Below are 22,032 nucleotides of genomic sequence, written 5' to 3' on the forward strand. Positions count from 1 at the left end.
GAAAACAAGTCAGGAAATAATGAATGATGAGAAAATGTTATGGGCATACAATAAAGAGAATATGGGAGAATGGCAAGATGCAGTCAGTGTAGGTCATTGTAAGACACATCTCCATCAACTAACATAACCAGAAAGGTATTGCATGGTAAAAGTGGGGACATACTGTTGCATCTCTGAATCGAAAAATGTTATTAGTCCCTACCGTGGGACAACTTTGAGGGATGAGAACATGGACCAGAAACAGAGACAATTACTTATCGTTTACTGTGAGGTCTGATCTGTATGACTTCAGGGGTTTATATATAGCAGCGTGTCTGGTTGAGTGGGGGTTTATAAATGGTTCTGTCAAACAGGAGTTAGAACACACAAGAAGAGGGAAGGGAAGGAGGAGACAACGTAGATACCTGACCCTGTAGAGAGTGGGGAAGAGAAAACTGCACTAAGATCACACAGTCAGTCAGATAGCGAAGGCTGAGACCTTTTTTTAGTGTGGCTACACATTTGTGTAGTGTTTTTTATATATAAAAAAAGGATATAATAGTAAGCTGTATGTGTAGGGAGGCAGTGTTGGACATTTGTTGAGATAAAGACTGTTGCTGTTGGAAACGATGGCTTTATCTGGACCATGCTTCCAGAGGGGTCTGGAGGCTCTATGGAGGCAGGATGAAGAATTTAGGGGGGATAAGCACAATATAGATCGAGATGGAGAAGAGTGTGCAATAGAAGTGAACGAAAAGGATTGTGGGGATCAGGTGAACACAGAAGAAGAAGATAAAGATGATGAAGCATTTAGAAGGGAGGATAACAGTCAAATACATCTAAAGACAGAGACAACTGAAGAAGAGGAGGATGAGCTTCAAGAAGTGAAAAAAGAGTGGACAGCTGTTGGGGGGCAGGAAGGTGAAATAGAGGATGTGGATTCAATAAGGGTATACGGCAGAGACTCCTATACAAGAGAAATGTTCCAAACCCTGCAGCAGCTCAGGGACTCCTCTCTCCTCACTGACCTGACTCTGAACACTGAGGCTGGGCAGCGTCTCCACGCCCACTCCCCTGTCCTGGCTGCTGTCAGCTCCCTCGTACACCAGAGACTGCAAGAGAGGGATGAGGAGAACGAGAGGAGAGATGTTGACATGTATATACAGACAGAGATATCCATCAGTCTGGGTCCTGAGGTGGGGCTTGTGGGGCTGGCAGGGGTGCTGGAGTTTGCCTACACTGGGGCCTTAGCAGCTCTGAACAGACACACACTGGCCCAGATACAGACTGCAGCTACAACACTAGGGGTCCCCAGAGTTCTACAACTCTGCAGTGAAGAGGAGGAGAAGATGAAGAAGGGAGTAGAGATGAGGGCAGAAGAGAAGAAGATCTCTGCTGAAAAACAGATGAAGGTCAGTCTTCAGTCCATCAGACAATTGTGGACAAAGAGAGTGGGCTGTGATGTAGAGCTGGAGGTTGGTGGGGCATCATTTCATGGTGAGTAGACTGAAGTCAAAATACATCACGACTATGTACTGTAGAATGATACAGGAGACTATTTATTTATGGAGGCTCATCCTGGATCAAACTAAATAACCCCTTATGATGGTAGTCATGTTGTTTTTGAGAATATGATGTTAAATATGCAGCCCGTTTAAAATAAATGCTCAATATCAAATTGTTTCTGGTAACAATTAAGAACCTAACTGTAATTGATTTAAATGGTGAACAAGAAACTAAAATATCTTCTTAGCAAAGAGCAATATCTCAAACAAGAATTTAGCTAGTCTGAGTAGGATGGGGAAAACAGAAAATGAGCTGTTATTGACAGAGAGGTTTGAACTCACTTTCATATTGGTGTATTACCTCATTTGCCACCTGGTGATGTCACCAGGCAGGTCAAAACCCCAACACACCAAGAGACAGAAATGTCAGGCAGTCTTTTCAAACCGCTCCTACACTAAAATTGCATTATCATATTTTCACAATTTCACAGTATAAATCCAACCTCATAGTGTGGAATTATACACTGAGTGTACAAAACGTTAGGAACTCTTTCCATGACATAGATTGACCAGGTGAATCCAGGTGAAAGCTAGGATCCCTTATTGATGTCACATAAATTCACTCCAATCAGTTAAATTCACTTCAATCAGTGTACTGTAGATGAAGGGGAGGAGACACGTTAAATAAGGATTTTTAAGCCTTGAGATAATTGAGACATGGATTGTGCCAATCAGAGGGTGAATGGGAAAGACAAAATATTTAAGTGCCTTTAAATGGGGTATGGTAGTAGGCAGAGGTGTTGACTTGAGCCACATGACTTGGACTCGAGTCAGAAATAGGATGACTGCAAATTGACATTGACTTTAACACCAATGACTCGTGACTTGACTTGGACTTGAGCCTTTTGACTCGACCTGACTTGATACCTTCCCCAAGCCCAAATATTAAAAATGATGCTATTAAAAAAGTGTGCAGCGCATCAACTCTTCATTTAACCGATTACATTTTGAATCGGACAGCAGCCAATCAAATTGTGCCAGCTGAGAAAAAGTTGTGCGTGGCAGTGCAGAGGAACGTCGGCGGGTGAATTCAGATGGAGCCCCTGGAAAGATGATACCCCAAATTATTATTTTGGGATATAAAGACACAATACATTTTAGCAAAGGTGTCAGCTAGAGATGACGTGCAGGAGCATGACCGCTAGGTTATATGGGTATTATGACACCTCCACTGTTGGGCTCTATTCTCCTGCTAGAATGTAAGATAGGCTATGTATCTTCTAGTGATCAATTCAGGGCACAACCTTCACTGGGGACTTGGGGTATATGCCCCCCCCCCACATTCTGAAATTGCATTTTTGTCTCCCCCAGTTTTACCATTGGAATGTGATACAAACGAGGCAACGGTGTGCTTTAGGACCATGCGGACACATCCAAGAGGTCGGGTAGGCTGTTTGGAGTTTTTATCCGACTGGATAAATAAAATAATAATCATGTCCCCCCCCCCCCCCCCACTTCTAATTCCAAAGTTGCGCCCCTGGATCTATCTAAGTGAGCGACAGGGAAATCCTGCTGGTTTGTCAGTCTGCTGTCTGTCCCGCCTCTCGGTACCTGTATTATTTTTGGGCTCTGTGGTTGGCTGTGCGTTGTGGTTGGCTGCTGTCACATTTATTATGTAATGTAAGTGGTAACGATGATTTGAAATCTACTCGTGTTGTTTTGTGGAACATTCATTTATTTGATTTAGCGTGTTTCATAGGCCTACATAGCCAGCCACGGAGTCAGGCACATAGGTAATTTACTGTACTTCGATTGATGACCAAACAAGAGGTGTTGATTAGTTTATAGAAGGTGTCGACCTGACTAAATAAATGGTATTGCATTGGGACAAGTAAACAAAATATCTTGTTTGTATTTTCCTAGGATTCTAAGCCCATGTCGAGACTTAGCACTGACCGCTAAAGTGACTTGTCAGTGTAGCCTAGTGATGGGTAGTGTTGTTTGGAATTAAGGACTCTGTCTGAACAAATATTTTAGGTGACTGGGACCGATCACATTGGTGGCTCCCTAATTTGCATACTGGTTGGCTACTGCTGCTTTTTGGCGATTATCTGCAGATAACCCAGCCAACAATGAGGAATCGGCCCAGAAGCGGCCCTCTGGGCCCTCAGGGGCCGGAACTGATTGAATCGGCCCGGAATCGGGTGTCGGACTCGGCCCGGAATCAAAATGAATGACTACCCAAAATCGGCCCAAGTCCATCGACCGAATTTGCCTGCATCTTACCAGGACCCCCCCCCCAGAAGCGGCCCGATGCAAATTTAAATAAAGGTATACAACAAAAAAATATATATATATATTTTATTTCACCTTTAACCAGGTAAGCTAGTGGAGAACAAGTTCTCATTTACAACTGCGACCTGGCCAAGATAAAGCAAAGCAGTGCGACACAAACAACAACACAAAGTTACACATGGGATAAACAAGTGTACCGTCAATAACACCATAGAAAAAAAGAAAGTCTATATACAGTGTGTGCAATTGGCATGAGGAGGTAAGGAAATAAATAGGCCATAGTAGCAAGTAATTACAATTTAGCAGATTAACACTGGAGTGATAGATGAGCAGATGATGATGAGCAGATGATGGTGTGTAAGTAGTGATACTGGTGTGCAAAAGAGAAGCAAAGTAAATAAAACAATATGGGGATGAGGTAGGTAGATTGGGTGGGCTATTTACAGATGAACTATGTACAGCTGCAGTGATCGGTTAGCTGCTCAGATAGCTGATCTATGATCTGATCTAATAGATGATCTATGATGTTTAAAGTTATTGAGGGAAATGTAAGTCTCCAGCTTCAGCAATTTTTGCAATTCGTTCCAGTCACTGGCAGCAGAGAACTGGAAGGAAAGGCGGCCAAAGGAGGTGTTGGCTTTGGGGATGACCAGTGAGATATACCTGCTGGAGCGCGTGCTACGGGTGGGTATTGTTATCGTGACCAGTGAGCAGAGATAAGATGGAGCTTTAACTAGCATAGACTTATAGATGACCTGGAGCCAGTGGGTCTGGCGACGAATATGTAGCGAGGGCCAGCCGACTAGAGCATACAGGTCGCAGTGGTGGGTGGTATAATGCACTTTGGCAACAAAACGGATGGCACTGTGATAGACTACATCCAATTTGCTGAGTAGAGTATTGGAAGCCATTTGGTAGATGACATCACCGAAGTCGAGGATTGGTAGGATAGTCAGTTTTACAGGGTAAGTTTGGCGGTGTGAGTGAAGGAGGCTTTGTTGCAAAATAGAAAGCCGCTTCTAGATTTGATTTTGGATTGGAGATGTTTAATATGAGTCTGGAAGGAGAGTTTACAGTCTAGCCAGTCACCTCTGTATTTGTAGTTGTCCACATTTTCTAGGTCATACTGCCGAAGGCTGCCTTGTCTCGGGCCACATTACGTCGGCGGAGTCTGACTCTCAGCCGAGTCTGACTCTCTGCCTGAATCGGCCCAGTACCACTGTGCTAGCTGGGAAATGATGATAAAACATTCGCAGAAGATGTCAAATCATTACTACGGGAACAATAGGTAGTGGAGAGAGAGCGTCGTTCAGTTCCAAAATAGGATAAAAGAAAACAGATTGAAGGTTATAAAAGCTAATGTCATGATACTTATATGGTATTATTAAAGGTATTGATAAAGACCTACTGATTTGATTAAAGTGTCCACAATGGAGTGAGTAGTCAACTGCTGCTTTCTGTGTAGCAAAGTCCATGCTTAACACCTACTTCATTATTCAATCACACCTGTAGGTCTAGTCATGTTCACCTAACTTTGTATTAAAGTGTGGGTGCACAATCTCAACAGGGAATCCATGTTTAACCTTTTTTTCCCGTTTTTTTTGCCTAAATAAACTACATTGAAAAAGTAGACTAGATTTAGTTTACGCCACAATAAATGTAACTCAAAGGGCTGACTAGACTCGTTTTTCTGACTAGATTACTAATCTACCCCTTTACCTCAAACTCCCACCCACAGTGATTGATTGATAGGGCAAACTAATCATTAAAAATAAAAGTGGTAATTCATATCTTACAGTAAATATGACTTACATCTCAAGAGAAGAAAGGTTTCACGCACAAAAAAAATGTTTCTCTTACTTAGAAAGTATTCCTGATCATATAGGCCAAGGCTTAGACATTATCCAAAACAAGTAACAACCCACTGAATTCATAACATTTTCAGGATTTTCTATTGCAAAGTCATTTTATTGCAGTCATTGTAAAGTTATTAAAGTATTCAAAATGTAGCTGTGTATTTTGGATGGAATCAAGGCATTAGAATGTACCAGAGGCCACCAAAATAGAGCTCGTGCTGCAAAACTATTGGGGACTATCACCCGTACTTTTCTATTTGGCTGGCTACTCCATATACTTACGGAAAACACTGTCAATAAGAATAATAGGCTGATATATGAATATTATTAGTATATTAATATATAACAACATAATAATAATAATCTGATTTTATAATGAGAACGATTTAAATTAAATGTTAATTGTATATTTGTTTTGTTTATTGTTGGGGACTCGTTTGGGATCAAAACAAATGGTAAGATTATGCCTTTTGTCTTATATCTGAATTCATAAGAGTCATCATTAACCAGATGTGGAAGTAGTCTTTATGAGCTACCTGATGATAACAACAATATTCCATTTCCTCTTCTTTCTCCTGACTCAAGTCCACAGAGTGCTCTTGTCTGCCAGTAGTGACTACTTCAGGGGAATGTTCACCAGCGGGATGAAGGAATCCCAGCAGGCCTGTGTGGCTCTTCCCTTCCTGGAGGCCTCAGAGCTGGAGGCCCTGATTGGCTACTCCTACAGCGGGTCCCTCCCCCTCAGCTGGGGGTGTGTCTTTGAGATCACCTGCATTGCCTTCCAGCTCCAATTCCAGCCCGCCCTCTTGCTGTGCCTCGACTTCCTGAAACAAGAAATGGACGCCCACTCCTGCCTGGATGTGGCGTCTTTCGCTGAGGCTTATGGCATAACGGCTCTCCTTGAAGAGGCCAACGACTTTGTCCTGAGACACTTCCAAAATGTGGCAGCCACGCCTAAATTCCAGGACCTGTCAGTCAAGAAGCTTAGAAAATACCTGAAAAGCAACTCCCTCTTTGTGCCCTCTGAGCTTGTGGTCTTCAAGGCAGTGGTGGTCTGGATCGAGGCCTGTCCCAGCGAAAGGCTTAAACTCACCAAAGAGCTGATGAAGAATGTCCACTTTCCTCTCATGACGTTCAAGGAGTTCGGTGAAGTTAAAACCGCAAAACTGTGGACTGAATGCAACATAAAACGTCTCTATCAGACTATGCTGGAGGACTTTCGCTCTTATCACGTTGCATCTGAGACCCTGTGCAGGGTCTACCTACCAAAGGACAGCCTAGTCTTGGTGGGTGGAGACCAGATCTCTGCCGACTTTATCCGGCGAACCCCTAGTCGAGAACTGTGGTTTGGGAACTCTCTGAGGAACTACACAGGCGTTGTGAAGACAGTTGAGTGGAGGTTGCTGGGAGAGATGCCAAATCCACCAAGGTTAAGTCACGAGTTGGCTGTTGTCGCAGGGAAGTTGTACGTGCTCGGGGGACAGAATTATAAAGGCATGCTTGGTGTTCTAAACTCGGTCTACAGGTGAGATAAGAACTTTTGGGTTTGTATCTGCTAAGTAATGAGTCCTTTAGGTATTAATATTTTTACATATTTATGTTTTTACATTATTTTCTTCCTTCACCTCTCATTCTTTGTGTTCTTTCAGATATGATCCGCTTCAGAACCGCTGGGAGAGATTGGCCAACTTGCAGGAGAAAAGGTGTAATTTTTCTGTGGTTGTTCTGGATGAGATGATATATGCCATTGGAGGGTACATTGATCCAGAAACTAACCTGGATAGTGTGGAGCGCTACTGTCCAAATACAGATTCCTGGAGGTAAGGTTTTTTTGGGGGAGGAATGGTAACACAGAATCACTTGCAGTAATTACTGGTTCCATTGGAAACGGTATGTAACTTAAGTAAAACGTTGTTTCTTTGTTGCTATCTTTACTAAATGTGGCCTTCCCTGTTAGCTTTGCCAAACCCTTGGATATGACCTTGAGTTGCCATGCTGCCACACTGTTGGATGGAGAGGTCTTCATCTCAGGGGGGTTCGACTGCAGGTACCACTGTCTGCTGTCCATGTTCCTGTACCATCCTGAGAGAGGAACTACCTACCTGGCAGAGATGAGCCAACCTCGAGCCCATCACTGCATGGAGACTTTAAACAACCATCTTTATGTGGTCGGAGGAGTCACTGTTGATGAAAACATGATGTCTATTGACCAGCTGGCCTGTGAGGTCTACGACCCTGTTAGTGACTCCTGGAGCACCCTCACGCCCCTGGCCGTCTCCCATGTTGGAGCAGCCTCTGTGGTTCTGGAGGGGAAGATCTATGTGCTGGGAGGATACTGCCAAGAGGACTACAGGGAGACCAGACTGGTGCATCGCTATGATCCCACCATCCAACTATGGGAGAATATCGGCGAGATACCCGGACCTAACACTGACATAAGAGCCTGTTTGCTCCACCTGCCCAAACACTTGAGACAATGAAACATCACTATACATCCCATAACACCACACTAAATATTATTCCATTACATGACCCACACCTTACTCCACCAGTATTCTTAACTTAAAGTACACCACTATTCTTAACTTCAGTAACTTAAACATGTTTATTTCTCTCCATGTGCAGGCTATAAGTGAATTACTAACTAAATGACCACTCTGACAGGAAGGGTATTACAATTTCAGGGTGGCTTCATGTCCTCTTGGGAAATGAGAGACTGGGAAGTCATACCTCTGACATGAATGTGTTCACTTAACTTTGAACTGGGACAAATTATTCTACCAATAAGATTTTAGCTAGCTTGATAAACTAGCTAAAATTGCTAATAATAAAGTTAGCTAACTTGCTTAACATTGACATATATCAAACTAGCTACATTTGCCAACATTTGTCCAAAATCGTTTGACATAAAACATAACTTTTCTGTCCTTGTATTTATAGCAGTGTAAGTTGTTATTATATCATATATTAAGCATTAAACAGTTAAATTAGACATTTAACTTGAACCCTGTAAAAATCCCAGATCTAGCAGTCAGACAGTTTTTGTGTTAAGATATCAGAAACGCAGGGTACCTATGTAACATTTCGTGTCTCCTTATGTTACAGGGTGGAAACAGTTTTCATGGGCACACAAATCCAAAATGATGTATGCGATTGCAAAATGGAATGCTTCTAACGAGAGTCACCTTAACCTGATACTTAAAACCTAAATTGATACTGTCATTAACATGGTTCTTCAACAATTAAGCATTATACTTCGTGGATGCTCATTTGGTGTCCAGCTGATTAGTTACATTGTAATTCTCAATCTGATCCAGGAAATAATTTTCCGAATGACAGTCAAGTGACGAGCAGCTGTTGTGACAGCGCAGGCGATACAACAACTGCTGGAAGAAAGGTGTTTGCGAGAAAAGTATTTTGGTGTCTCATTCGTTATGCAAGTGAAAACATTTGTGCCTGGATCCACAGTGAATCTAATATCTCTAGCGAATTGATGTTGATCATCTGTTGTTGTCTGATTGATCTACAGCATGGTCTCATTCGATTTAACAAACAAAGCATCAAGGTAATGAATTCATGTTTTCATGTTTTTGTGCCTCAGATTGGAAACCTAGTGTGCGCAATTGTATAGGATAGACTATTGCTCAACACCCAACGCTCTTCCTGATTAAGGCTACAATATGTAACTGTATGGGCAACCAGATGAAATTCACATAGAAATGGGAGTTATAGATCTGTCATTGTCATTGATAACAAGTCCAAGAAAAAAGTACAAAAAATGTATGAACTCACTACTGTAAGTCCCTCTGGATAAGAGCTTCTGCTAAATGACTAACATGTAAATGTGAATGCAAGAAGCGGTAGATCTGTTGTATGTGTTTAATTTGGATTTAGCCTATTTTACGTTCAGTATTGTACACCAGCTTCAAACAGCTGAACCCCCCCTCCCCTCCCCTCCCATGGAGCCGATGTTCTGGATGCAATCATCAGAAGAACGAAAGATTACATACAGTTTTCATACACCACCGCACAACAGGTCAAGAGGGGTTTCTTTGCCAACAATGGGTTCCCAGATACAAACGAGGCAATGATAGGTTATGTGATGCGCAAAATATGCGTCTGACTGTGGTGGCAAGGTAGCCAGGTGGAATGCACAACTCGTTCATTCTGCAGAACAGCATTGTTAACCTACACGCCTACAGGAGTGAGCTGTTGAGGATGGAAGGCTTATTGGTGAGTGTTGCCTACTCATTTGAAGTATATTTGCCATTGCTCAAGCAAATTGAATTGTCTTATTGGTCCTCTCTTTGTCCCTATGTTTGAATTGTTACTGGTCAAGCCACAACTGAGCGTGCCAAATAAATGCTGTACTCAATCTCCGACACTATTACCTCTGTCTCGTCCACCTTTTTTTGTTGCGCCATTGTATTTCATGGTACTACGTTGTATATTCCCGTGGGCTTTTACGGGATGATTTTGATACATGGTTCATTAAAGGCGTTTCGAAATGCAAATAGCCAAAGTTGTGCAGAAGCACTGAGGCTAAAAACAATTGATATTTATCAATGGTTATCTCTTACAGGAGTATGATGCTTGTAGGATTGTTTGATAAATAACACTTTTTCTATGCATACAAACATTCTAAATTCAGTTTGTAAGTAGTATTTCAGAATAGTTTCTATGCAATATTGATAAATGAGGCCCCTGGTGTGGTTATCTGAAGTACCCACTAAATGTTATACAATCACATAGGAATACAAATACTAGATAGTACTATACATATAGATGTATTTCTAATAGAACAAAAACCATGTCAAAAAGGGGAAAACTATTGAAAATGAAGTGTTAGTATAAGGAACCCACAGTCAAAAAGAGAGCATTACAACGGGGAAGAAAGAAGACACATAGAAAACTATAAACATACAGAACCAGGAGACGTCTGGAAAACAACTAGATAAAAGGTTAAAGGGGAACTGCAACAGCTGATTCGGCCATGTTTTTTGGCACCTGTTGGTGTTTACATACTGGAGAGGGAATGCAAAACAACGACGCTGGACAGAGTGGAATCAGGTGTATCAAAAGGCAATTTATTGAGTCAAAGATATTTTGTCCTGCCGTTTATCGTGCACGGACCTAAGCAATGCGACTCTGTGAGGAGTCAGAATAATTAGGCTCCTCAGCCAGAGTTTACAGCAGAATGTATACACAGAATAATGTAGGTGGAGTCTCGTCGTGTTGGTCTTCTGACTGGTCCTGAAGAGTTGGAGGCGGGCCCTGCTCTAGCCAGAGCAGGAGCCCCATTGGTGCACAGCAAAGTCCTTTGCTCTTGGCACCCGACCAGTAGGGGGGGGGGGGTAGAGTGTGAGTGTACAGTGCTCATGAAATGTATGTGTGTCAAGGAAGCGTGGATATTGGTAATGTCTGCTTTAGGCTCAGGTGTTTCCTGTCTTTGCAGGAGTGCATGCAAGGGTCAATGTCAGTGAGATAGTTTGGCACTTCTAAGCTCGTTAGTGTTGCAGGCTGCTCTTTGTAGTTTACAGGGGAGTATATTTGCGTGATGGCAGCTGTGTGTCCTTCGGATAATCATGTTATTGCACGTAGGCTCTAAACTTGACTGAGGACACTGGGCCCAGAGTTATCTGAGGGCATCCGGTTTAACCAGAGCTTTGGTCTGCTAGTAATGCTTTATATTAGATTATTTATATAACACACCTCAAGAAATGCTGGCGGCCATGACAGGTGCCAAATGTGAGTTGGCTTGGGGGTCAGTAGCCTACAGAGTAATATGAGCAGAATGCAATTGCTGAACTTATGTAGATATTCTAAACAAATTGTTTTAATGGCTTTCAAATGTAGTAGCAGGTTAATTTGGAATGAACAATCCTTTACATAATACCATAGAAGCAGTGTTCTGCGAATATAACAGTGTGAACCATTCATTGTCATTCCCAGCCGATACAGACACTGTGCCTATCGGGATTTTGTCTGGTGGTAATGGGGCTACCTTGGTGAACATGTCAGAGTGGTCATACCTTCCTGTTTGGTGTCATGTATACAACAGGAGTTCCCTGATCCTGGTGCAGAACACACAGGGTTTTCCCTCCCCATAATGAAGGATACCATTCAATTCGATAACAAAAAAAAGACAATACAAGTAAAATTTGTCTAGTAAAACGTTTATGTTGAGTGCCAGGTCTGTCTGTCAGTCAGGACTCCATCACATCATCATGCAAGTCTCCAAGTGCTGGCTCCATAGATGCATCTGTGAACACACACACAGTCACTGTTCTATGACCAATGGCATTTAGAATAGGTGATATCTGACAAACAAACATATGCTATATTGAAGTTTGAACAGGTCAGACTAAACCTACCTAATTGTAGTTTCCCCATCAACGACCATTGGGGAACAGACTGGAGGCAGGGTCTTTGCCAGCGCCCCATTGATGGGCATGGCAACGTATATCATCGAAGATACTGGTCGGTCACACACAAACAGTGCACTGATTGCATTATTAATGGTGGTTAGCCTGCTGGAACCAACCTGATTGCTGCGTTCGCCTTTCTACTTCACTTCAGATATCGTTATTGGTGAAGGTACATAGAATGCTAAAAGCAGTAATCAGGTTGGTTCCACCAAGCTAAACTGTTTTGACCTTTGACCAGGTAAAACGTGACCAACCTGATTCAAGTGTCCTACCTGTTCCATTCGTAGGAATGCTCACAGCGAGGGCATGTCTGCGTGATGGCTCAGCCACATATGTCCCATGTGGTTCAGTTGGTAGAGCATGGCGCTTGCAACGCCAGGGTTGTGGGCTTGAGTCCCACGGGGGACCAGTATGAAAATGTATGCGCTCACTAGTGTAAGTCGCTCTGGATAAGCGCGTCTGCTAAATGACTTCAATTTAAAATGTAAATGTGATGTTCCCTTTGCTGGTGTTCTCTATGTTGCATGTTTGGCTGCAAACTGGACATCTCTCAAACAACTGCAGCAGGCAATCCTCATAAACAATGTGCAATCCTCATAAACAATGTGCAATCCTCATAAACAATGTGCAATCCTCATAAACAATGTGCATTCCTCATAAACAATGTGCAATCCTCGTAAACAATGTGCAATCCTCATAAACAATGTGCAATCCTCATAAACAATGTGCAATCCTCGTAAACAATGTGCAATCCTCATAAACAATGTGCAATCCTCATAAACAATCCTCATAAACAATGTGCAATCCTCATAAACAATGTTCCTCATCTAATGAGTTGGTGTTGAATGGGAGGGTCTGTGACAGGCTGATCCAATAGATAGTCAAGTGCTGAACTGCATTTTGTTATAAAAAAAAGAACAAACGATTTTTGATAATACACCAAAATGACTCGACTACTTGTATCTGCTTGGCTGGGAAATGAACCTACTAGTTTATCCCCATATGGAAAATGATCATAATCAAATAAGAACCTTGTTTGGCAGAAGAAGATCATTTGTACAAAAATCAAATACGAATCTGGTAAGATGTTGCATGTTTTGCCTTACTGTACTGTATGTTAGTGGTGTATTGGCATACTGTATGTTAGTGGTGTATTGGCATACTGTATGTTAGTGGTGTATTGGCATACTGTATGTTAGGGGTGTATTGGCATACTGTATGTTAGTGGTGTATTGGCATACTGTATGTTAGTGGTGTATTGGCATACTGTATGTTAGTGGTGTATTGGCATACTGTATGTTAGTGGTGTATTGGCATACTGTATGTTAGTGGTGTATTGGCATACTGTATGTTAGTGGTGTATTGGCATACTGTATGTTAGTGGTGTATTGGCATACTGTATGTTAGTGGTGTATTAGCATACTGTATGTTAGTGGTGTATTGGCATACTGTATGTTAGTGGTGTATTGGCATACTGTATGTGTTAACGTACATGCCTTATGTGGAAAATACAACTGGATACATGATTGTGGTGATTGTCTTACATAGATGTGGTATGACAGATGTGAGACAAAATATATGAATCACATAGTCCCTCTATGAATATTATAAGTAAAGTGTATGTTCTGATAATGTAAACTCTACAACATGTGGTTGTCCTAATAGGTTTCATATTGTTTTTATAACTCAACATACACTGAGTGTATAAAACATTAAGAACACCTTATTTAATGTTGAGCTGCACCCCAGTTATGAGTTTTGTATATCATTTGTATATAAATGATATACAAAATTATATTCAGATTTGTATATAATGTGTATGTACATATTCATTTTCAGGTATGAATTTCCACGATTAGAAAACACATGCATTTTATAATACGTTTGCAATAGTTTGTATTTGTTCCCATATAAATGCTGCATGTTACAATGTAGGAATCAAATAAAACTTTAACCGGTCCATTATAAGGGAAATAATGATGAACATTCAGCAAACTGTTAAGTATAACATGTTTATTAACAAATGAAGAGGTCCTGATGATGCCAAACCGTCACTTATACAGTGCTGGAAATGTTTCATCTCAAAAAACAAATCTGTACCAAACAAGGAGTAAATAGCCCTTAATAAATATTTCCCTGAAATATTTCAGCAAGTGTAGTATAGTGCATTAGAAAATACATCTAGATTGTGAAATAGGTCTACTGTATGGATTCCATGTTGAAAGTAACTGTCCATTGTTTCCAGATGTATATGAAATATGATCTATTATTAATTATAATCTGAGTGAAATCGTTTTAGTTCCAAAAATGTATGAAGTAGCTTTTCTGTGTTGGAATGATTGCAGCATACCCCAACAACAATGGTGAGGGTGTATAGCGCTCATAAAAAATATTCATGCAAGTAAACCACTGATTGGCCAGCTCATCCTCTTCGAAGAAATAGCAAGCATGTTTTGTATCTGTTTAAAATACAAGTTTGAGGTGGCTTTAAAAAGACCATTCTCCAATTTACAGTATTGTGACACCACACTTTCTGCACTGTTGTTAACATCATTTGTTTTATTTAGTATAGTATACATTTCTGTGTTAAGCATCCTAGATAATGCCATGGATTCAGTCTTTGAAAAATAGGACAGAAAAAAGAGAAGCTTGATGTAAGATGGGAACCTGGTATGCCAACTGATTATAGGCTACTGAAGCCAATGACTTGACGCTCCACCGGTTTTGCTGAAAAATAAAAAATTCAGCACAATTTGGTGAAAGCCCTGAAACATAAAGAAAGCCTAAAATTTTACCATCACTAGTGTTGTGTTAAATAATTACATTTTAATGACAACATATTCGCTTAGGATCTCACTTGGTGAAGAAACTGGATGAATGGACTCGCCTTTGGACTGAAACTGGATGAATGGAACAACAATGTCCAGTGTCACTAACAAATACAGTCACAGTCCTTCACTCGAAAGGCAAGGCACACTGGGAAATATGCAAATAAGTCTTTATACCAAGCAGTGTGTTCATTTTACACTGAAAAGTGTGAACCCAGATAGATACTGGAATCTGAGGTGCAGTTAACTTTAATTCTAATGAACGTACCCTTTGCAGCAGAGGTAACTCCTTTCCTTTGGCGGTCCTGATGAGAGCCAGTTTTATCATAGCGCTTGATGGTTTTTGCGACTGCACTTGAAGAAACTTTCAAAGTTCTTGAAATGTTCCGCATTGACTGACCTTCATGTCTTAAAGTAATGATGGACTGTTGTTTCTCTTTGCTTGTTTGAGCTGTTCTTGCCATAATATGGACTTGGTCTTTTACCAAATAGGGCTATCTTCTGTATACCACCCCTACCTTGTTACAACACAACCGATTGGCTCAAACACATTAAGAAGGAAAGAAATTCCACAAATTAACGTTTAACAAGGCACACCTGTTAATTGAAATGCATTCCATGTGACTACCTCATGAAGCTGGTTGAGAGAATGCCAAGAGTGTGCAAAGCTGTCATCAAGACAAAGGGTGGCTACTTTGAAGAATCTCAAATATAAGATTTGTTTAACATTGTTTTGGTTACTATATGATTCCATATGTGTTATTTCATAGTTTTGATGTCTTCACTATTATTCTAAAATGTAGAAAATAGCAAAAATAAAGAAAAACCCTTGAATAAGTAGGTGTGTCCAAACTTTTGACTGGTACTGAATATCATTTCATGAAACAAATAACACTCTTTGTAAGGAGGTCATAAGTTATGTAATACTATCAACACACATACATTCATTTTTCTTTTGTTTTCTACAAACAGTAAAAAAACAGCACCTGACAAACAACACTTCGCAAAACAAAATGCCCACTACAAAACACATCCCCAAAGTGATCAACATATGGTTACCAAATTTCGTTAAACACTTCCGTTTTTTTATTTAATTTAATAATATATAAAATCCAATGGCACAGTATGTAGCTAGATAGTTCAGTCCTCCAGTTTGCTATTAATGGTGAATATGAGGCTTTTCAATTGATGGCTATACAGACCTTGACAAGCTTTCTCTGAGATGAATCCCAAATATTGACATATCCCAACAGACAGAAACGTGGAGATGGAGGGATATACATTCCCAGTGACAAGGAAATAGGACATACAGTACATGACCCCAAAGTGGTGTCAGTTTGTCACAGGACCACAGCATAAGTAATAGTATTCTTCTGTGCATCTCCAACAGCGATGTGACATTTCTGGGTGTATTATACTGTATGTGTTATGGCAGGAGTGTAAAAAGTCCTATGGATGATCTTAAATTGCAGTAATTTATGTCTTAGGTTGTAGGAGCAGGTATGAACATGTTTTAATCCAAATATTTATTGTAATTGACTGAATGACAGTAGATATCCATCATAGAATGTTAAAAATTCATGATGGCACTTTGGAACCAGGACTTTAATGTGCTGTCATTAAACACCCAAGGTAAGGTAGGGTTATACCAAATACGAATGGAATTGGCCGTTTTTCAATGAAAACAATATATCAATGACATAAAGAATTAGGCTATGATTTCTGGCATACAATATGTTTTTTTCGCACTTGTAGATTCACAAATGCCAGCATAGCTCTTTCTCTGTGTTTTAGTCAGATTTATTTTATTTTATATATGGCAAACCCAGCCCTCTTTCTCACCATGTGACCCTCCCTCTCTCATTGTTTTATTGTCTCAAGTGGGCAAGCAGGTGGAGCATTAAAGTAGTCCTGCCTCTTTCTAAGTGTTTTTCAGTTCATAAAAAAACAACTTCAATGTAATGTGGAACTTTATCACCCTCGAAAGTTCCCTCTCTCATTGTCTCAAGTGTTTGGGCAGGCGGAGCAAACAGGCTCTTATGTCAGTGTTAGGTCCGGGCATCTTGCCTATATTCTCCCAACGTTGGGTAATGGGTTCATATCGGTGAACCAGTCTGGTCTCCCTGTAGTCCTCTTGGCAGTATCCTCCCAGCACATAGATCTTCCCCTCCAGAACCACAGAGGCTGCTCCAACATGGGGGATGGCCAGGGGCGTGAGGGCACTCCAGGAGTCACTAACAGGGTCGTAGACCTCACAGGCCAGCTGGTCGGTGTAGAATGTATGTAGGTTACACACCCCTCCAACCACGCAGAGACCACCACCACCATGATGCAGGACCTCCATACAGTGCTGGGCCCGATCCTGGCTCATCTCTGCCAGGTAGGTAGTTCCTCTCTCAGGGTGGTACAGGAACATGGACGTCAGACACTGGTACCTGCAGTCGAACCCCCCTGAGATGAAGATCTCTCCATCCAACAATGTGGCAGCGTGGCCACTCAGGGCCTGGTCCAGAGGCTTGGCAAAGCTGGAGATTGGCAATGGTTGGTATGAGGTTGGAAATGGTACTGATCACAATCACGGATGGTTCAAATTGAGAGTGCTATTGTTGAATTGAGTCAAAATTATATGCTGCTCTTACATTATTCTGCATGTGTCCGAAATGTAAAACATTCATCCCGTACATTGTAAACCAACTCAAGCATAGCGCCTTACTCTTAAATTCCAATAGATGTCACCGTGATGATATTTGTTCGGTTCAGACGCCAGAGAGTCACACTACATTCTTCTTCTAACTCCACAGGTTCTTTGTTTACCTCACAAATCATTTGATCCTTACAAATAAAAACCCTGCAGGAGTTGAGCAAACGATGCTGAATAGTCTTGACAGGGACTTTTCTTTTGACATTTTGGGTCACATCATTTGTGAGCTGAGGAAAACACTTGCAACAGATCCAAGTTTTGAAAAGTCTGTTTAACATACTTTCCTGTTTAATAATATTCTGTCTTCCATGAGATTCTATCTTACCTCCAGGTGTCAGATACGGGGCTGTAGTCCTCCACACTGTCCAGGTTGGTATTCATGTCCATGTCTCCTCCGATGGCGTAGAGACGATCACCCCACACCACCACCGAGAAGTTACTCCTGTACTCCTGCATGTCAGCCAACCTCTGCCAGCTGTCCTGCATGGGGTCATACCTGTATGTGTGTGAGTGTGTGTGTGTGTGTGTGTGTGTGTGTGTGTGTGTGTGTGTGTGTGTGTGTGTGTGTGTGTGTGTGTGTGTGTGTGTGTGTGTGTGTGTGTGTGTGTGTGTGTGTGTGTGTGTGTGTGTGTAAAGAGATAACATTTTCCTCAATGATAATAAACATACATTTTCTACATCAGAAAAAGCCATATGTATTGTTAAAACAACTGGTCTTTGACCCCTTTATACCTGTATACTGATTTCAGCGTATCAGTCTTTGTGTAGAACTCACACCCTCCGATCACGTACAGACGCCCCTCCATCACCCCCACCCCGTGTCTAAACCTGGGCTTCTCTGGTATCTCTCCCAGAATCCTCCAGTCCATGGCCTTCACCAGGCCTGTTCCGGTGCGGAGGGAGTTAGCGAACCACAGCTGCCTGCTGGGAAGCCGTTTACCCAAGTCAGGATCCAGCTGGTCGCCTCCAACCAGAACCAGGGCGTCTTTGGGCCGTCGGATCCGGCACTGGTCCAGGGTCTCGGGGAGACTGAAGCCAAACTCTTTGAGGGCTGAGCCGTACAAATCCACCTGTAGTAATAATACAAATTCTACATTTTATTTATAATGTTTTATAAAAAACTAATTGCTGTCTGTATGATGTGTATTATACACTATCTGTTATGTCTTAATATACAGCAGAATTCCTCAAGACTATTTCCCTATACAATTATAGTTGATCTTGTTATATTGTATTGAGATACAGTTGTATCATATCGTATTGTACCTCTGTGTCGCTGCTGCATTCCATGCGCAGGTTGATTGCCCTGACCTCTCTGAACTCCTTAAAGGTCATGAGCTGGAAGCGGACTCCTGTCATCAGCTCCTGGGCCTGGGCTAGCCTCTCTGCCGGGTTGGCCTCTACCCAGACCACCACAGCCCTGAACACGGCCAGCTCTGAGGGCGCGCAGAGGCCGTCAGAGAGGAGAAAATCCAGCAGTTTATCAGCCGGAAGGTCCAGGAATTTCAGGCTGGTAGACACTTCTTGGAAGTTCCTCAGAACAAAGTCCTCGGCCTCCTCGAGGAGTCCCGGCATCCCATAAGCCAGGGCAAAGGAGGCCACATCCAGACATGAGTGGGCATCCATTTCCCGTTCCAGGAAATCGAGGCACAGCAAGAGGGTGGGCTGGAACTGGAGCTGCAGGGCGGTGCAGGTGATCTCAAAGACACACCCCCAGCTGAGGGAGAGGGACCCGCTGTAGGAACAGCCAATCAGAGCCTCAAGCTCAGATGCCTCCAGGAAGGGAAGGGCCACACAGGGCTGCTGTGATTCCCTCATCCCGCTGGTAAACATTCCCCGGAAGTAGTCACTACTGGCAGCCAGGAGCACTCTGTGGACTTGAGTCAGGAGAGGGAGGAAAATTCAGCATCTGATTTCAGCATCAGCTGTATCATCAAACCTTCTTTAGAATCATTATTATTACCATCATCACCATTGTTATCATCAAGTTACTCCTACACAGAATACTGGGTCTACTCCAGCTTGATCCCCGGCAAACCCCCATAAAACCACAAACATTGTCTCCTCTATCGTTGCTTCAGTACATAGTCATGACAGCTTTCATTTCAGTCTACTCACCATGGAATGATGTTCCTCCAACATCCAGCTCCACATCACAGCCCACTCTCTCTGCCCACAGCTCTCTGATGGACTGAAGACTGACCTTCATCTGTTCTTCAGTAGAGATATTCTTCTCTTCTGCCCTCTTCTCTACTCCCTTCTTCATTTTCTCCTCCTCTTCACTGCAGAGTTCTAGTACTCTGCGGGCCCCTAGTGTTGTAGCTGCAGTCTGTATCTGGGCCAGTGTGTGTCTGTTCAGAGCTGCTAAGCCCCCAGTGTAGGCAAACTCCACTACCCCTGCCAGCCCCACAAGCCCCACTTCAGGACCCAGACTGATGAATATCTCTGTCTTTATGTCCATGTCAACATCTCTCCTCCCCCTTCTCTTCTCCATCTCTTCATCCCTCTCTTGCAGTCTCTGGTGGACAAGGGTGCTCACAGCAGCCAGGACAGGGGAGTGTGCATAAAGATGCTGCCCAGCCTCAGTGCTCAGAGTCAGGTCAGTGAGGAGAGAGGAGTCCCTGAGCTGCTCCAGACCCTGGAATACCTCTTTAGGATAGGTATGTCTGTAGAATGTACGAACCTTCTCTTCATCTCCCAGCCCTTCCCTCCTCTCCTCTGACACTTCCTCTTCTTCTTCCTCTTCTCCCTGGCTTGCCGTGCTGTCATTCCTCTTCTTGACCCTTGCTCCCTCTTTCTCCTTTCTCCTCGTCACGCCCATCCGGTTGTTGTTGTAGGCCACAATCCACCTCAGCTTTCGATCGTCCGCTTCTACCTCTTCTCCTCCTTCCTCAATCACCCTTCTCCTCCTTTCCTTCTCTTTCCTCCACCGTTCCTCCCATTCCATGGGCAGGTAACGTCTGGTAAACTCCATGGCTGTTTATGGCTCGAACTTTAGGACTCAGTTAGAGATCGTTCCAACTGCTCTTTAGACAACCTCTCTCTCACAGATTATGTAGGCTATGTATATGTTATGCTAACTATCTACTGCTATACACATAGCCCAGATCTAAACGTTCTCCCCTTCTCTCTCAACCACACTAGCTCTTTCTTTATCCACTCAGACACTTTATGTGCATCTCTCTCTCATTTTTCCTCTCTCTCTGTCTCTTTCTCAGACTCCTACACTCTTTCTGATTTTGATCTCACACACGTTCACAGGCTAGGCTTCAGACGTAAACAAGGATTCTATTCATAGCTACTAGGTCAAGGGGATTCTGTTTTAATAAACACTGGGTCTGCTTACAGGATCATATGAAGTGTAGTCAGGCTGTTGGAAAGTATGGTGGGTCAAGAGAAAGTCACCAAAAGAGACAAGAAAGGGACCAAACTGTGTTAGGTCACGTAAAATTGTAGTGGATCACATGAAAGTTGGTCACAAAAGGTGTAGAAGGCCTAAGTGACATGAAAGTGTTGTTGGTCACAATATACTTTTGTAAGGCCTTAGCTGGGTTACAATGAGAATGCGTCCCAGATTTATCAGGCTTGGTCAATGGCTCCTACCTGTAAATGGAGTATAAAATATACTATCAATGAAGCACTTTGAGGTTAATGCCCTGGCCAAGGAGGTACTGTGTAGATATTACTTATTTTTATGTAGAACTTCCTTAAACAACCAGTACTTCATGGGACATACTGTTCATTGTTAATCATTGTTAGGCCCATATGCAAACAAAATATTGGTGAGTGTTGTATATATTGTCAGTAAGTGCAAGTCAAATTCTCTGAATATGTAAGACATTTGAGATGTCACTGAAACGCAGCCTGTGACAATACACACAGGTGAGGTTTTCAGACTTCCATTCAGTTCACAGATTATACAGACAAAATCACAAACACACATCTCTCTCTAAGTGATTCAGACTCTGAACACTCTTTCTATTTTACTTTGGGCACACACATTTTCGGGCTAGGGGTTCAGGCGTAAACAAGAATCTATTCATAGCTACTAGGTCAAGGGGATTCTGTTTGGATAGACTCGTGGTCTGGACCAGCATACAGTATCGTTCCGATCTAAGACTAGAGACGAAAACATGAGGATTTATGAAGTGTGGGCCAGCCAGTGGGCCAGGAGAAATGATTGTAGGTCACAAGAACATTCTCTAACAGAAATGTGTGATAGGTCACAAGAAAATGTCGTGGGTCAAAAAAAAAAGGGTGCTGTATGTCTGGTCACCATTGTCTCGTGTCAGAGTGTCGGCCGTCTGCACTGTTCTGTCTGATAACTCGTGAACGCCCATGGGATAGCTACAAATAAGTTCAGCTGCAATGTGCTGTCCTAACTTTCGAAAATGTTACCAAGGTGACATCATCCTCAAAAGAGTCCGAGTTAATCTTACC

General features: G+C 42.3%; 2 protein-coding genes across 2 annotated transcripts; one reads left to right on the forward strand and one right to left on the reverse strand.

Annotated features, from left to right (window-relative positions):
- Nucleotides 1-959: 959 nt before the first annotated feature.
- On the forward strand, nt 960-10,018 carry LOC109906206 (kelch-like protein 33). Its single transcript, XM_020503835.2, has 4 exons — nt 960-1,476; nt 6,221-7,160; nt 7,285-7,455; nt 7,593-10,018. Exons 1-4 carry the CDS (start codon nt 960-962, stop codon nt 8,113-8,115), a joined length of 2,151 nt encoding a protein of 716 aa, XP_020359424.1. The 3' UTR covers nt 8,116-10,018.
- A 4,581-nt stretch (nt 10,019-14,599) lies between these two features.
- Nucleotides 14,600-20,821, reverse strand: si:ch211-63p21.8 (kelch-like protein 33). The gene is made up of 5 exons (XM_020504055.2): nt 19,711-20,821; nt 18,859-19,469; nt 18,325-18,662; nt 17,918-18,088; nt 14,600-17,416 (listed from the first exon to the last, which is right to left on the reverse strand). Exons 1-5 carry the CDS (start codon nt 20,564-20,566, stop codon nt 16,888-16,890), a joined length of 2,505 nt encoding a protein of 834 aa, XP_020359644.1. The 5' UTR covers nt 20,567-20,821; the 3' UTR covers nt 14,600-16,887.
- Between the last annotated feature and the right edge of the window lie 1,211 nt (nt 20,822-22,032).

Source organism: Oncorhynchus kisutch, linkage group LG16 (genome assembly GCF_002021735.2).
Source record: "Oncorhynchus kisutch isolate 150728-3 linkage group LG16, Okis_V2, whole genome shotgun sequence".
In the NCBI taxonomy this organism is placed as follows: domain Eukaryota; kingdom Metazoa; phylum Chordata; class Actinopteri; order Salmoniformes; family Salmonidae; genus Oncorhynchus; species Oncorhynchus kisutch.

What these genes read in the sequence shown, in the direction of transcription:
- LOC109906206 (XM_020503835.2), top strand. Translation starts at nt 960, where the DNA reads ATGTTCCAAACCCTGCAGCAGCTCAGGGACTCCTCTCTCCTCACTGAC. An exon ending in TGGTGGGGCATCATTTCATG is followed by an intron (nt 1,477 to 6,220) that starts GTGAGTAGACTG and finishes TCCTGACTCAAG; the next exon opens with TCCACAGAGTGCTCTTGTCT. An exon ending in GTTCTAAACTCGGTCTACAG is followed by an intron (nt 7,161 to 7,284) that starts GTGAGATAAGAA and finishes GTGTTCTTTCAG; the next exon opens with ATATGATCCGCTTCAGAACC.
- si:ch211-63p21.8 (XM_020504055.2), bottom strand. Translation starts at nt 20,566, where the DNA reads ATGGAGTTTACCAGACGTTACCTGCCCATGGAATGGGAGGAACGGTGG. An exon ending in TGGAGGAACATCATTCCATG is followed by an intron (nt 19,470 to 19,710) that starts GTGAGTAGACTG and finishes TCCTGACTCAAG; the next exon opens with TCCACAGAGTGCTCCTGGCT. An exon ending in ACGCTGAAATCAGTATACAG is followed by an intron (nt 18,089 to 18,324) that starts GTATAAAGGGGT and finishes ACACACATACAG; the next exon opens with GTATGACCCCATGCAGGACA.